At 43.9% G+C, this 14,978-nt stretch overlaps 1 protein-coding gene across 4 annotated transcripts in view; it reads left to right on the forward strand.

Moving 5' to 3' along the window:
• Positions 1-13,445, forward strand: part of LOC146426709 (importin subunit beta-1) — a 78,409-nt gene extending 64,964 nt beyond the window's left edge. For 2 of the 4 annotated variants that reach the window (XM_085083441.1, XM_085083440.1), the window contains 6 exons: positions 83-190; positions 2,625-2,768; positions 4,711-4,816; positions 6,543-6,657; positions 9,858-10,019; positions 12,249-13,445. In XM_085083441.1, coding sequence (XP_084939567.1) covers positions 83-190; positions 2,625-2,768; positions 4,711-4,816; positions 6,543-6,657; positions 9,858-10,019; position 12,249 — 636 coding nt within the window. In that variant the 3' untranslated portion in view covers positions 12,250-13,445. Of the gene's footprint in view, positions 1-82; positions 191-2,624; positions 2,769-4,710; positions 4,817-5,298; positions 5,361-6,542; positions 6,658-9,857; positions 10,024-12,248 lie in introns of those variants that run through there. The other 2 variants (XM_085083439.1, XM_085083442.1) reach the window with 2 other exon arrangements.
• Positions 13,446-14,978: the final 1,533 nt, after the last annotated feature.

Raw genomic sequence — 14,978 nt, forward strand, 5'->3', positions numbered from 1 at the left:
CCCAAATCCAATCCTAAATCCCAAACTCCACCCCAAATCCAATCCCAAACCCCACCCCAAATCCCAAATCTGTCCTTTCCAGGTGTGTCTGTCAGCCGTGGGGCTGGTGGGTGACCTGTGCCGAGCTCTGCAGTCCAACATCCTCCCGTTCTGCGACGAGGTGATGCAGCTGCTCCTGGAGAACCTCGGGGTGAGCTCTCCCTGCTCCTCAGTGACACTTGGGGTGTTTCCCAGGGGGAGTGGGAGGTGGGAGAAATGCACCAAAAAAACCAAAAAACTTTTTAAAAAGTGAGGAATTGGCTGGGAACGTCTCGTGTTTGACAGCTCTGTATGGTTTGAACGGCAGCCAGAATTTATCAGGGATTTGCATTTTTGAGTAAATATCTCCTCCTTCATCTCATGATTTCTCCATTTATCTCCACTTCATTCCCTTCCCAAACTGAGCTTTTCCCTTTTCTCAAAAGGATTTTGCATTTTGAGGAAATATCTCCTCATTTATCTCCTGATTTATCAACTTCCTTCCATTCCCAAACTGAGCTTGGAGTTTCTCTTCCCTTTTCTCAAAGGGATTTTGCATTCTGAGGAAATATCTCTTAACAACTTCCTTCCCTTCCCAAAACCAAATTTTGCATTTTGAGGAAATATCTCCTTGTTTTTCCACTTCCTTCTCTTCCCAAAACCAAATTTTGCATTCTGAGCAAATACCTCCTCGTTTTTCCACTTCCTTCCCAAAACCAAATTTTGCATTTTGAATTAATAACTACTCATTTATCTCCTTGTTTTTCCACTTCCTTCCCAAAACCAAATTTTGCATTTTGAATTAATAACTACTCATTTATCTCCTTGTTTTTCCACTTCCTTCCCAAAACCAAATTTTGCATTTTGAATTAATAACTACTCATTTATCTCCTTGTTTTTCCACTTCCCTTCCCAAAGCCAAATTTTGCATTCTGAGCAAATACCTCCTCATTTATCTCCTCAATTTTCCATTTCCTTCCCTTCCCAAAACGAAATTTTGCATTTTGAGGAAATCCCTCCTTGTTTTTCCACTTCCTTCCCAAAACCAAATAATACATTCCAAGCAAACACCTCCTCGTTTTTCCACTCCCTCCCCAAAACCAAATTTTACATTTTGAATCAATACCTCCTCATTTATCTCCTCGATTTTCCACTTCCTTCCCTCCCCAAATCCAAATTTTGCATTTTGAATCAATACCTCCTTCTTTATCTCCTCGTTTATCCACTTCCTTCCCTTCCCTTCCCTAAACCAAATAATGCATTTTGAGGAAATACCTCCTTGTTTATTCCACTTCCTTCCCTCCCAAAACCAAATTTTACATTTTGGATCAATAGCTCCTTGTTTTTCCATTTCCTTCCCAAAACCAAATTGTACATTTTGGATCAATCACTCCTCGTTTTTCCACTTCCTTCATTTTGCATTTTGAATCAATACCTCCTCATTCATCTTCTCTTTTATCTACTTCCTTCTCTTCCCATAAACCAAATTTTGCATTCTGAACAAATACCTCCTTGTTTTTCCACTTCCTTCTCAAAACCAAATTTTACATTTTCAATCAATACCTCCTTATCTCCTCGATTTTCCACTTCCTTCCCTTCCCAAATCCAAATTTTGCATTTTGAATCAATACCTCCTTCTTTATCTCCTCGTTTATCCACTTCCTTCCCTTCCCTTCCCTAAACCAAATAATGCATTTTGAGGAAATACCTCCTTGTTTATTCCACTTCCTTCCCTCCCAAAACCAAATTTTACATTTTGGATCAATAGCTCCTTGTTTTTCCATTTCCTTCCCAAAACCAAATTGTACATTTTGGATCAATCACTCCTCGTTTTTCCACTTCCTTCATTTTGCATTTTGAATCAATACCTCCTCATTCATCTTCTCATTTATCTACTTCCTTCTCTTCCCATAAACCAAATTTTGCATTCTGAGCAAACACCTCCTTGTTTATTCCACTTCCTTCCCAAAACCAAATTTTACATTTTGAATCAACACCTCCTCGTTTTTCCACTTCCTTCCCAAAACCAACTTTTACATTTTGGATCAATCCCTCCTCGTTTTTCCACTTCCTTCCCAAAACCAACTTTTACATTTTGGATCAATCCCTCCTCGTTTTTCCACTTCCTTCCCCAAACCAAATTTTACATTTTGGATCAATACCTCCTTGTTTTTCCACTTCCTTCCCCAAACCAAATTTTACATTTTGGATCAATACCTCCTTGTTTTTCCATTTCCTCCCGAAAACCAAATCTTACATTTTGGATCAATACCTCCTTGTTTTTCCATTTCCTCCCCAAAACCAAATTTTCCATTTTGGATCAATCCTTCCTCGTTTTTCCACTTCCTTCCCAAAACCGAATTTTACATTTTGGATCAACACCTCCTCGTTTTTCCACTTCCTTCCCAAAACCAAATCTTACATTTTGGATCAACACCTCCTCATTTTTCCACTTCCTTCCCCAAACCAAATTGTACATTTTGAATCAGCACCTCCTCGTTTTTCCACTTCCTTCCCCAAACCAAATTTTCCATTTTGGATCAACCCCTCCTCGTTCCTCTCCTGGTTTCCCTCCTCCCCAGGGTGATTTGGGGTTTGTTTTGCAGAACGAGAACGTGCACAGGTCGGTGAAGCCGCAGATCCTCTCGGTCTTTGGGGACATCGCCCTGGCCATCGGCGGCGAGTTCAAGAAGTACCTGGACGTGGTGCTCAACACCCTGCAGCAGGCCAGCCAGGCCCAGGTGGACAAGGTGAGAGCTGGGGACTCCAGGGGACAGTGCCAGTGTCCCATCCTGGCCCTGAATTGCAGAGGGACAGTGCCAGTGTCCCATCCTGTCCCTGAATCCCGAGGGGACATTGCCTGTCCCTGAATCCTGAGGGGACATTCTCAGTGTCCCATCCTGGCCCTGAATCCCGAGGGACATTCCCAAAGTCTCATCATGTCCCTGAATCCTGAGGGGACATTCCCTGTCCCTGAATCCTGAAGGGACATTCTCAGTGTCCCATCCTGACCCTGAATTCCATGGGGACATTCCTAGTGTCTCACCCTGGCCCTGAATCCCAAGGGACATTCCCAAAGTCTCATCCTGTCCCTGAATCTCAAAGGGACATTGCCAAAGTCCCATCCTGGCGCTGAATTCCAGAGGGACATTGTCAGTGTCCCATCCTGTCCCTGAACCCCAAGGGGACATTCCCAAAGTCTCATCCTGGCCCTGAATCCCAAAGGGACATTGCCGGTGTCCCATCCTGACCCTGAATGCCAAATGGACATTGCCAAAGTCTCATCCTGTCCCTAAATCCTGAGGGAACATTCTCAGTGTCCCATCCTGTCCCTGAATCCCAAATGGACATTCCCAGTGTCTCACCCTGTCCCTGAATCCCAAGGGACATTCCCAAAGTCTCATCCTGTCCCTGAATCCTGAGGGGACATTCTCAGTGTCTTATCCTGACCCTGAATCCCAGAGGGACATTGCCAGAGTCTCACCCTGACCCTGAATTCCAAGAGGATGTTCCCTGTCCCTAAATCCTGAGGGAACATTCTCAGTGTCCCATCCTGTCCCTGAATCCCATGGGGACATTCCCAAAGTCTCATCCTGTCCCTGAATCCCGAGGGGACGTTGCCAGAGTCCCATCCTGGCCCTGAATCCCAAAGGGACATTCCCCGTCCCTGAATCCCAAGGGGACATTGCCAGAGTCCCATCCTGGCCCTGAATTCCAAATGGACATTGTCAGTGTCTCATCCTGACCCTGAATCCCATGGGGACATTCCCAAAGTCTCATCCTAGCCCTGAATTCCAGAGGGACATTCCCTGTCCCTAAATCCTGAGGGGACATTCCCAGTGTCCCACCCTGTCCCATTCCCAGTGTCCCCATTCCCATTCCCAGTGTCCCATTCCCCGTCTCCCACCCTGTCCCATCCCCATTCCCAGTGTCCCATTCCCATCCCCAGTATCCCCAGTGTCCCCTTGTCCCCATGTCCCACCTGTCCCTATTCCTGTTCCAGTCTGACTACGACATGGTGGATTACTTGAATGAGCTGCGGGTCCCAGTGTCCCCATCCCAGTCCCAGTGTCCCTAGTGTCCCAGTGTCCCCATGTTCCAGTGTCCCATCCCCAGTGTCCCCATTCAGTGTCCCCATCTCCAGTGTCCCCAGTGTCCCCATCTCAGTGTCCCCATGTCCCCAGTGTCCCCATTCAGTGTCCCCATGTCCCCAGTGTCCCCATTCAGTGTCCCCATGTCCCATTCCCATTCCCAGTCGGACTACGACATGGTGGATTACCTGAACGAGCTGCAGGTCCCAGTGTCCCCATGTCCCACCTGTCCCCAGTGTCCCAGTGTCCCCATGTCCCCAGTGTCCCCATTCAGTGTCCCCCTGTCCCGTTGCAGTCTGACTATGACATGGTGGATTACCTGAACGAGCTGCAGGTCCCAGTGTCCCCATGTCCCCAGTGTCCCATCCCAGTGTCCCCATCTCAGTGTCCCCATGTCCCGTTGCAGTCTGACTACGACATGGTGGATTACCTGAATGAGCTGTGGGTCACAGTGTCCCCATATCCCCATCTCCAGTGTCCCCAGTGTCCCATCCCCAGTGTCCCCATGTCCCCAGTGTCCCATCCCAGTGTCCCCATCCCCAGTGTCCCCATGTCCCCAGTGTCCCCATCTCAGTGTCCCCATGTCCCATTCCCGTTACAGTCTGACTACGACATGGTGGATTACCTGAACGAGCTGCGGGAAGGCTGTCTGGAGGCTTACACTGGCATCATCCAGGGCCTCAAGGGAGACCAGGAGAACGTGCACCGTGAGTCACCGGGCTTTTAGGGGATTGGGGGGGGTTTGTGGGGTCACAGGGTGTTTGTGATAGTCAGGATAACAGGGTGTTTGAGGGGAAAATCCCAGCAATCCCAAAAATCTCAAAAGTTCCGGCAATCCCAAAAATCCCAGCAATCTGAAAAAATCCAAGGAATCCCAAAAATTCCAGCAATCCCAAAAATCTCAGCAATCTGAAAAATCCCAGCAGTGCCAAAAATCCCGGGAATCCAAAAAATCCCAGCAATCCCAGAAATCCTAAAAATCCCACAAATCCCAAAATTCTCAACAATCCCAAAAATCACATCAATCTCAAAAATCCCAGCAATCAAAAAAATCTCAAAATCCCAGAACAATCCCTGGAAATCCCAGCAAATCACAAAAATCCCGGAAAGCCCAGACCTTTCCCAGGAAATCCCAGCAATCCCAAAAATCCCACAAACCCCATAACTAATCCCAAACCTTTACCTGCAGCGGACGTGATGCTGGTGCAAACCCTACAAACCCCACAAACCCTATAAATAACCCCAAATCTTTCCCCCAGCGGACATGATGCTGGTGCAAATCCCATCAACCCCACAAACCCCATAACTAACCCCAAATTTTCCCCCCAGCGGACGTGATGCTGGTGCAAATCCCATAAACCCCACAAACCCCACAAACCCATCAATCCCATAACTAATCCCCCTTTTCCCCGCAGCAGATGTGATGCTGGTGCAAATCCCATAACCCCATCAATCCTCTAAACCCCACAAACCCCATAACTAACCCCAAATCTTTCCCCCCCAGCAGATGTGATGCTGGTGCAAATCCCATAACCCCATAAACCTCACAAACCCTATAACTAATCCCAAACCTTCCCCGCAGCGGACGTGATGCTGGTGCAAATCCCATCAATCCCATAAATAATCCCATATCTTTCCCCCCAGCGGACGTGATGCTGGTGCAAACCCCAGCAATCCCATAAACCCCAAAAACCCCACAAACCCCGCAAACCCCATAACTAATCCCAAACTTCCCCCCCAGCGGACGTGATGCTGGTGCAAACCCCAGCAATCCCCTAAACCCCCCCAAACCCCACAAACCCTATAACTAACCCCAGTCTTTCCCCAGTGGATGTGATGCTGGTGCAAATCCCATCAATCCCATGAATAATCCCATATCTTTCCCCTCAGCAGACGTGATGCTGGTGCAAATCCCAGCAATCCCATCAACCACAGCAATCCCAAAAATCCCAGACCTTTCCCAGGAAACTCCATCAATCCCATAAATAACCCCAAACCTTTCCCCCCAGCGGACGTGATGCTGGTGCAAACCCCATCAATCCCATAAACCCCATAAATCCCATCAATCCCATAACTAACCCCAAACCTTTCCCACAGTGGACGTGATGCTGGTGCAAACCCCATAAACCCCACAAACCCCATAACTAATCCCAAATTTCCCCCCCAGCGGACGTGATGCTGGTGCAAACCCCATCAATCCCCTAAACCCCATAACTAACCCCACAAACCCTATGACTAACCCCAATCTTTCCCCAGCGGACGTGATGCTGATGCAAACCCCATCAATCCCCTAAACCCCACAAACCCCACCAATCCCATAACTAATCCCCCTTTTCCCCTCAGCTGGATGTGATGCTGGTGCAAACCCCATAAACCTGAGCAAACCCCATCAGTCCCATAACCCCACAAATAACCCTAAATCTTTCCCCCCAGCGGACGTGATGCTGGTGCAGCCGCGGGTGGAGTTCATCCTCTCCTACATCGACCACATTGCTGGCGACGAGGATCACACCGACGGCGTGGTGGCCTGTGCTGCTGGCCTTATAGGGTAAAAACCCCATAAAAACCCCAAATCTGCCCTTTGTCCTGCCTGTTTGGGATCACACCAACAGCATGGTGGCCTGTGCTGCTGGCCTTATAGGGTAAATCATCCCCATCCCAAAAATCCCATCAAAAACCCCAAATCTGCCCTTTGTCCTGCCTGTTTGGGATCACACTGACAGCATGGTGGCCTGTGCTGCTGGCCTTATAGGGTAAATCATCCCAAAAACCCCAAATCTGCCCTTTTTCCTGCCTGTTTGGGATCACACCGACGGCGTGGTGGCCTGTGCTGCTGGCCTTATAGGGTAAATCATCCCAAAAACCCCAAAATCTGCCTGTGCTGCTGGCCTTATAGGGTAAATCATCCCCAAAATCCCATGGGAAATCCCAAAAGCTGCCTGTGCTGCTGGCCTTATAGGGTAAATCATCCCAAAAACCCCAAAATCTGCCTGTGCTGCTGGCCTTATAGGGTAAAAACACCAAAAATCCCATCAAAAACCCCAAAAGCTGCCTGTGCTGCTGGCCTTATAGGGTAAATCATCCCAAAAACCCCAAAATCTGCCTGTGCTGCTGGCCTTATAGGGTAAAAACACCAAAAATCCCATCAAAAACCCCAAAAGCTGCCTGTGCTGCTGGCCTTATAGGGTAAATCATCCCCAAAATCCCATGGGAAATCCCAAAAGCTGCCTGTGCTGCTGGCCTTATAGGGTAAATCATCCCTAAAATCCCAAAATCTGCCTGTGCTGCTGGCCTTATAGGGTAAAAACCCCATCAAAAATCCCAAAAGCTGCCCCTTTTCCCATGGAAAACCCCAAAATCTGCCTGTGCTGCTGGCCTTATAGGGTAAAAACCCCCAAAACCCCAAATCTGCCCTTTGTCCTGCCTGTTTGGGATCACACCGACGGCGTGGTGGCCTGTGCTGCTGGCCTTATAGGGTAAATCATCCCAAAAATCCCATGGGAAATCCCAAAAGCTGCCTGTGCTGCTGGCCTTATAGGGTAAATCATCCCCAAAATCCCATCAAAAACCCCAAATCTGCCCTTTGTCCTGCTTGTTTGGGATCACACCGATGGCATAGTGGCCTGTGCTGCTGGCCTTATAGGGTAAAAACCCCAAAAACCCCAAAATCTGCCCCTTTTCCCGTGGAAAACCCCAAAATCTGCCTGTGCTGCTGGCCTTACAGGGTAAAAACCCCAAAAATCCCATGGGAAATCCAAAATCTGCCTGTGCTGCTGGCCTTATAGGGTAAAAACCCCAAAAATCCCATGGGAAATCCCAAAAGCTGCCTGTGCTGCTGGCCTTATAGGGTAAATCATCCCAAAAACCCCAAAATCTGCCTGTGCTGCTGGCCTTATAGGGTAAAAACCCCAAAAATCCCATGGGAAACCCCAAAATCTGCCTGTGCTGCTGGCCTTATAGGGTAAAAACCCCCAAAACCCCAAAATCTGCCTGTGCTGCTGGCCTTATAGGGTAAATCATCCCAAAAATCCCATGGGAAATCCCAAAAGCTGCCTGTGCTGCTGGCCTTATAGGGTAAAATCCCCAAAAATCCCATGGGAAATCCCAAAATCTGCCTGTGCTGCTGGCCTTATAGGGTAAATCATCCCAAAAATCCCAAAATCTGCTCTGTGCTGCTGGACTTATAGGGTAAAAACCCCAAAAATCCCATCAAAAACCCAAAAATCTTCCTGTGCTGCTGGCCTTATAGGGTAAAAACCCCAAAATCTGCCCCTTTTTCCCATGGAAAACCCCAAAAGCTGCCTGTGCTGCTGGCCTTATAGGGTAAAAATCCTATCCCATAAATCCCAGCAATCCCATAAATCCCAGCAATCCCATAAATCCCAGCAATCCTAAAAATCCCAGCAATCCTAAAACTCCCAGCAATCCCAGCCAGCCTTATAGGGTAAACCCTCCTCATCCCCCCTTTTTTCCATGGAAAATCCCAAAAAATCCTGGATTTAGGACTTTTCCAGGAGCTTAGGAACAAAAAAATTCATTTTTAGGGTCCAGAGGAAGGTAGCAGTTTTCCTCTTCAATCCCTAAATTCCCTTTTTTTTCTCTTAATCCCCTGAATTCGATTAAATCCCTGAATTCCCTTTTTTCTTCTTGATCCCCAGAATTCTTTTTTCCTCTGAATTCCCTGAATTCCCTTTTTTCCCCTTAAATCCCTTTTCTCCTCTTAATCCCCTGGACTCCTTTTTTTTCCTCTTAAATCCCAGAATTCCCTTTTTTCTCTTAAATCCCCTGAATTCTCTTTTTTCCTCATAATCCCCTGAACTCCCTTAAATCCCTGAATTCCCTTTATTCCTTTTAAATCCCCAAATTCCCTTTTTTCCTCTTGATCCCCTGGGGAAAATTATGAGGAAATCAACCTTTGAACATCTTTTATTCCCAATTTCCTCTCCAAATCCTTTCCCAAAAACAATCCCAAAGGAATCCCAAAAGAATCCCAAAGGAATTCCATTCTCCCACATTTTTTCCTGGAATTCCCATTTTCCCCTCTCCAATTCCTGGGGAAAATTATGAGGAAATCAATCTTTGCACATCTTTTATTCCCAATTTTCTCTCCAAATCCTTTTCCAAAAACAATCCCAAAGGAATTCCATTCTGCCACAGCTTTTCCCAACATTCCCAACATTTTTCCCTCTCCAATTCCAGGGATTTATGTACAGATTTTGGGAAAATCTGAGTCCTTTTAGGGTCTGATTTAAGGGGAAATCTGCTGATTTTGGGGGAAATCAACCTTCGAACATCTTTTATTCCCAATTTTCTCCCCAAATCCTTTCCCAAAAACAATCCCTAAATGAATCCCAAAGGAATCCCAAAGGAATTCCATTCTGCCCCATTTTTTCCTGGAATTCCCATTTTCCCCTCTCCAATTCCTGGGGAAAATTACGAGGAAATCAACCTTTGAACATCTTTTATTCCCAATTTTCTCCCCAAATCCTTTCCCAAAAAGAATCCCAAAGGAATCCCAAAGGAATTCCATTCTGCCACATCTTTCCCCAACATTCCCATTTTTCCCTCCCCAGTTCCAGAGATTTGTGTACAGATTTTGGGAAAAGCTGAGTCCTTTTAGGGTCTGATTTAAGGGGAAATCAACGTTCGCACATCTTTTATTCCCAATTTTCTCCCCAAACCCTTTCCCAAAAAAGGAATTCTTTCCTTCCACCTCTTTTCCCACCATTTTTCCCTCTCCAATTCCAGGGATTTGTGTACAGCTTTCGGGAAGGATGTGCTGAAGCTGGTGGAAGCCAGACCCATGATCCACGAGCTGCTCACGGAAGGGAGGAGATCCAAGACGAACAAAACGAAAACTTTGGCCACCTGGGCCACCAAAGAGCTGAGGAAACTGAAGAATCAGGCTTGGTGAGGATCCATCCCAATCCCATCCCGCCGGAAAATCCCGGAATTCCCTCCGGGAAGAGTCGACATGATGATTTGGGGTTGTTGCTCTGGGTGGTTTTGGGGTGAAAAAAGTGGTTTTTGGGGTTTTTCTGTGGGAAAATGGGGAGTTTGGGATGGGGTGAGGGAATTCCAGCAGGGTGGAGGGGTGGAGTGGGATTTGGGGGTGAAATGTGGGATTAGGGAATGGTTTGGGAATGAAATAATGGGATCAGGGAATGAAATGTGGGATCAGGGAGTGGATTGGGAGTGAAATGTGGGATCAGGGAATGAAATGTGGGATCAGGGAATGGTTTGGGAGTAAAATATGGGATTGAGGAATGAACTATGGGATCAGGGAATGGTTTGGGAGTAAAATATGGGATTGAGGAATGAACTATGGGATCAGGGAATGGTTTGGGAGTAAAATATGGGATCAGGGAATGAAATGTGGGATCAGGGAATGGTTTGGGAATGAAATAATGGGATCAGGGAATGAAATGTGGGATCAGGGAGTGGTTAGGGTATTAAATATGGGATCAATCTGTAATCAGGGAATGGTTTGGGAGTGAAATATGGGATCAGGGAATGAAATATGGGATCAGGGAATGGTTTGGGAATAGAAATATGGGATCAGGGAGTGAAATATGGGATTGGGGAGTGAAATATGGGATCAGGGAATGGTCTGGGAGTGAAATATGGGATCAATCTGTGATCATGGAATGGTTTGGAAGTGAAATATGGGATTGTGGAGTGGTTTGGGAATGAAATGATGGGATCAGGGAATGAAATATGGGATCAGGGAATAGTCTGGGAAGGAATTATGGGATCGTGGAGTGGTTTGGGAATGGAATATGGGACCAGGGAATGGTCTGGGAATGAAATATGGGATCAGGGAATGGTTTGGGAGTGAAATAATGGGATTGTGGAGTGGTGTGGGAGTGAAATAATGGGATCAGGGAATGGTCTGGGTGTGAAATACGGGATCAGGGAATGAAATATGGGATCGGGAAATGAAATATGGGATCAGGGGATGGTTTGGGAATGAAATATGGGATTAGGGAGTGAAATATGGGATCAGGGAATGGTCTGGGAATGAAATATGGGATCAGGGAATGAAATATGGGATCAGGGAGTGGTTTGGGAAGGAATTATGGGATCAATCTGATCGTGGAATGCTTTGGGATCAGGGAATGGTTTGGGAATGAAATATGGGATCAATCTGTGATCATTGAATGGCCTGGGAGTGAAATACAGGATCAGGGAATGAAATCTGGGATCAGGGAATGAAATCTGGGATCAGGGAGTGGTTTGGGAGCTGCAGGGACATTCCCATTATCCCAAATCTCAGGATTTGGGGTGTTAAGGTCATTTTTTGGTGTAACCATGGAATTGTTAGGGTTGGAAAAGTCCCAAAGGTGGAGTCCAACCCAAAGGTCATCCCTTAAACTCTTCCAGGAGCTTTTGATTCCCAGAATTCCTCTTAAATCCCTGAACTCCCTTTTTTCCTATTAAATCTCAGAACTCTTTTTTCCTCTTAATCCCCTGAATTCCCTTTTTTTCCTCTTAAATCCCTGAATTCCTTTTTCCCCCTCAATCCCCTGAATTCCCTTTTTTTCCCTTAATTCCTTTTTCTCTCCTTAAACCACCAAATCCCCTTTTTCCCCCTAAATCCCCTTTTTCCCCTTAAATTCCCTTTTTCCCCTTAAATCCCCTTTTTCCCCCCAAATCCCTTTTCCCCCTAAATCACTTTTCCCCCTTCTCTTCCTAAATCCCCTTTTTCCCCCTAAATCCCCCCCCTAAATCCCTTTTCCCCTAAATCCCTTTTCCCCCCAAATCCCCTTTTCCCCCAAATCCCTTTTCCCCCTAAATCCCCTTTTTCCCCCTAAATCCCTTTTCCCCCTAAATCCCTTTTTCCGCCCTTTTCCCCCTTTTTCCCCTTTTTCCCCCTAATTCCATAATCCCCACAATTCCCATTTTCCCCTTAAATCCCTAAATCCTTTTTCCCAAATCCCCTTGTTATCCCCCAAATCCTTTTCTCCCTAAATCTCTTTTTTCCCCTTTTTCCCCCTAAATCCCTTTTTCCTAAATCACTTTTCCCCTTTTTCCTCTTTCTTCCCCCTAAATCCCTTTTCCCCTAAATCCCTTTTTCCCCCCAAATCCTTTTTCCCCCCCCAAAAAAATCCCATTTTTAACCCTTTCTCTCCCCCGCAGATCTCTCACCACCGGGACGACACCTGAGCAAACCCCCGCCGGATAAAAAAAAACACCCAAAACCACAAAAAAGCGAAAAAGAATCTCCAAATCTTTCCGAGGAAGAAAAAAACCAACAACAAAAAACACAAAATCCCTGGAGTGAGGAAGAATGCGAGGATGCTGCTGAATGTTTGGGAATGCGAGGGTGAGGATGAGGATGAGGATGAGGATGAGGATGAGGATGATGAGTGAGTGAGGCTTGAAATAAAATATAAAAAAAAAACCCACCAAAAATCAAATTTTCCACCCCGCCGAGGCCACCTGGAAAAAAAAAAAAAGAGGAATCCAGGAGGGAATTTTGTGCCCTAAAAGCCGAGAAAATGTTTAAAAAAAGGGGGAAAAAACAAAAATAATCCTCTTCCAACAAGCCTTCATCGTGGTGGTGGCCAGCTGGGTTTGGAGGAGAAAAAAAACCAGGAAAAATGAGGAAAAAATGGGATTAACTGTGGTGCTCTGTGAGGTTTTGGCTGCTGGAGAGAGAGAGAAAAATAGAGGAGATTTTGGGAATCTCCAGGATTGAGGTGAAAATGAGAAAATAATCACCCAGGAGGAGAGGAGGGAGAGAGAGAGAAAAAGGGTGAAGGAATTTTTTTTTTTTTTTCAGTGGAGGAGTGAGTGTGTGTGAGTGAGGCGATGTCCACATTCAAAAAAACAAAAAAAAACAACAAAAAAACAAAAAAAAAAATTGCAGTTTAGCTCTTTTTTTTTCCCAAAAACGGCAAAAAAAAATTAAAAAAAAAAATTAAAAAATTGAGGACAAAAAAAAAAAAAAGTTGGAAAATACACGCAAAAAAAAATTATATATATACAAAAAAAAAATAAATAAAAATTCAAGGGTTAGCTGTTGCATTTCATAAAACTAACCGAGGTTTCAGTCCTACTGATGCAGAGTTTAAAAAAGAGATGTGCAGAGAGAAGAAAAAAAAAAAAGAAAAAAAAAAGGAAAAAAAAGTGGGAAAAAAAAAGGAAAAAAAGACAAAAAAAAAAAATTTTTTCTCAAGGAAAGTCGCTCTTTAGGGCTTTTTATTTTTAGGGAAATGCTGACGAATGTTCAGAGCTCCCAGCTTGTCCTGCTCAGCAACAAAAGCGCCTTTCCTTCCTTCAGATGTTCAACTGTGAATGTAGAAAATGGGGGGAAAAAATAAAAATATACAACTCTGGGTTCGAGGGAAAAAAAGAAAAAAAAATCCTGCTGTCCATTGAGTTTCAGGTTTCCGAAATTGAGGAAAAAAAGGAAAAAAAAGAGGAAAAAAAAGAGGAAAAAAATTGGATTTTTTTTTTTTTCAAAGTGTTCAGAATTGGCTGTGAAGGTGGAAAAAAAAAAAGAAAAAAAAAAAAAGGAAAAAAAAATTTAATAATAAAAATAAATAAAGGGAAAGAGCTCTCCTGACTTTGGACTGTAGCAGCCCAGAATTCTCACACCGAAATTGTGCCAAAGAGTTCAAAAATAGATTAAAAAAATATTTAAAAAATAATAAAGATATGCACAGAGAAAATGAAATAAGAAAAAATTCAGGTGATGTTTTGAGAGGAAATTCAACGTGAACACACAAAAAAAAAAATCGGATTTATTTGGGAATTTGGCATTTTATTTTATTTTTTATTTTGGGCTCTATTTCCGATCAGGTTCAATGTGGTTTGTTTTTTTTTTTTTTTTTTGGGTCTCTTGCTGCACTGAACGCAAAAAATTAAAAAAAAACCAAAAAGAGGGGAAAAAAAAAGAAAAAAAGAAAAAAAAAAGAAATTTATATAAAATATAGAAATATATAACTGAGTTGAGCTGACACGACGGCACTTGTAAAAGGTTTCTATTTTTCCACTGCAGTTGAAGATGAATAAAATGGTGTCAAACATTCCCCAATATTTTCCTTTTTTTTTTTTTTTTTTTTTTCCAGTTTGTTTTTTTGGGGTTTTTTTTTTTTTTTTTTTAATTTATTCTTGGTCTTTTCCAATCGGAGGGGAATCCAGGAATAATGAGATTTTTATGGGTTTTTTTTTTTCGGGTTTGTTGATTTATTTTTTGGGTTTTTTTTTTAGTAGAATAGGGACAGTCCACAAGGAATTGGCTCTTTGCTGCTTCTCGAATTTTCTTTCCACGTGTGAAGGAGAGGAATTTTCCTCTGGAAAAATAAAAAATAAATAAAATAAATAAAAACGAGGGGGGAAAGAAAAAAAAAAGCTTTTTTTTAAAATTTTTTCTTTTTTTTTTTGAGGATTCCTCCCTTGGGCTGAAGACAAACAGCCAGAGGAGGTTTGGAGATTGATTTGGAATTTTATTTGGAATTTTATTTGGATTTTTCTTTGGAATTTTTGGTTGGTTTGGCTTCACTTTGCAGCTCGTGGGGAAACTGCTGGGAGGGAGAGCAGGGAAACCTGGGCAGGGTTTGCTCTTTCTATTTTTTTGGAAGTTTTTATTCTGATTTTATTTTAATTTTATTTTTTTCTCTTTTTTTTTCCTATTTTTTTTTCTTTTTTTTTCCTGTTTTTTCTTTTTTTTTTTTTAATTTTTTCTTGGAATTTTCTTTGAATTTTTTCTTTATTTTTCTTCTTTTCTCTTAATTTTTTTTTGTTTTTTCCCATTTCCCATTTCCATTTTTTCTTTACTTTTTCTTCTCCTTTTTCCTTTTTTCCTTTATTTATTTATTTTCCTTTTTTTCTCTGTTTTCCCCTTTTTATTTTTCTTTATCC

This window comes from Lichenostomus cassidix, chromosome 27, assembly GCF_008360975.1.
Source record: "Lichenostomus cassidix isolate B80296 chromosome 27, HeHo_3.0, whole genome shotgun sequence".
Lineage (NCBI taxonomy): Eukaryota > Metazoa > Chordata > Aves > Passeriformes > Meliphagidae > Lichenostomus > Lichenostomus cassidix.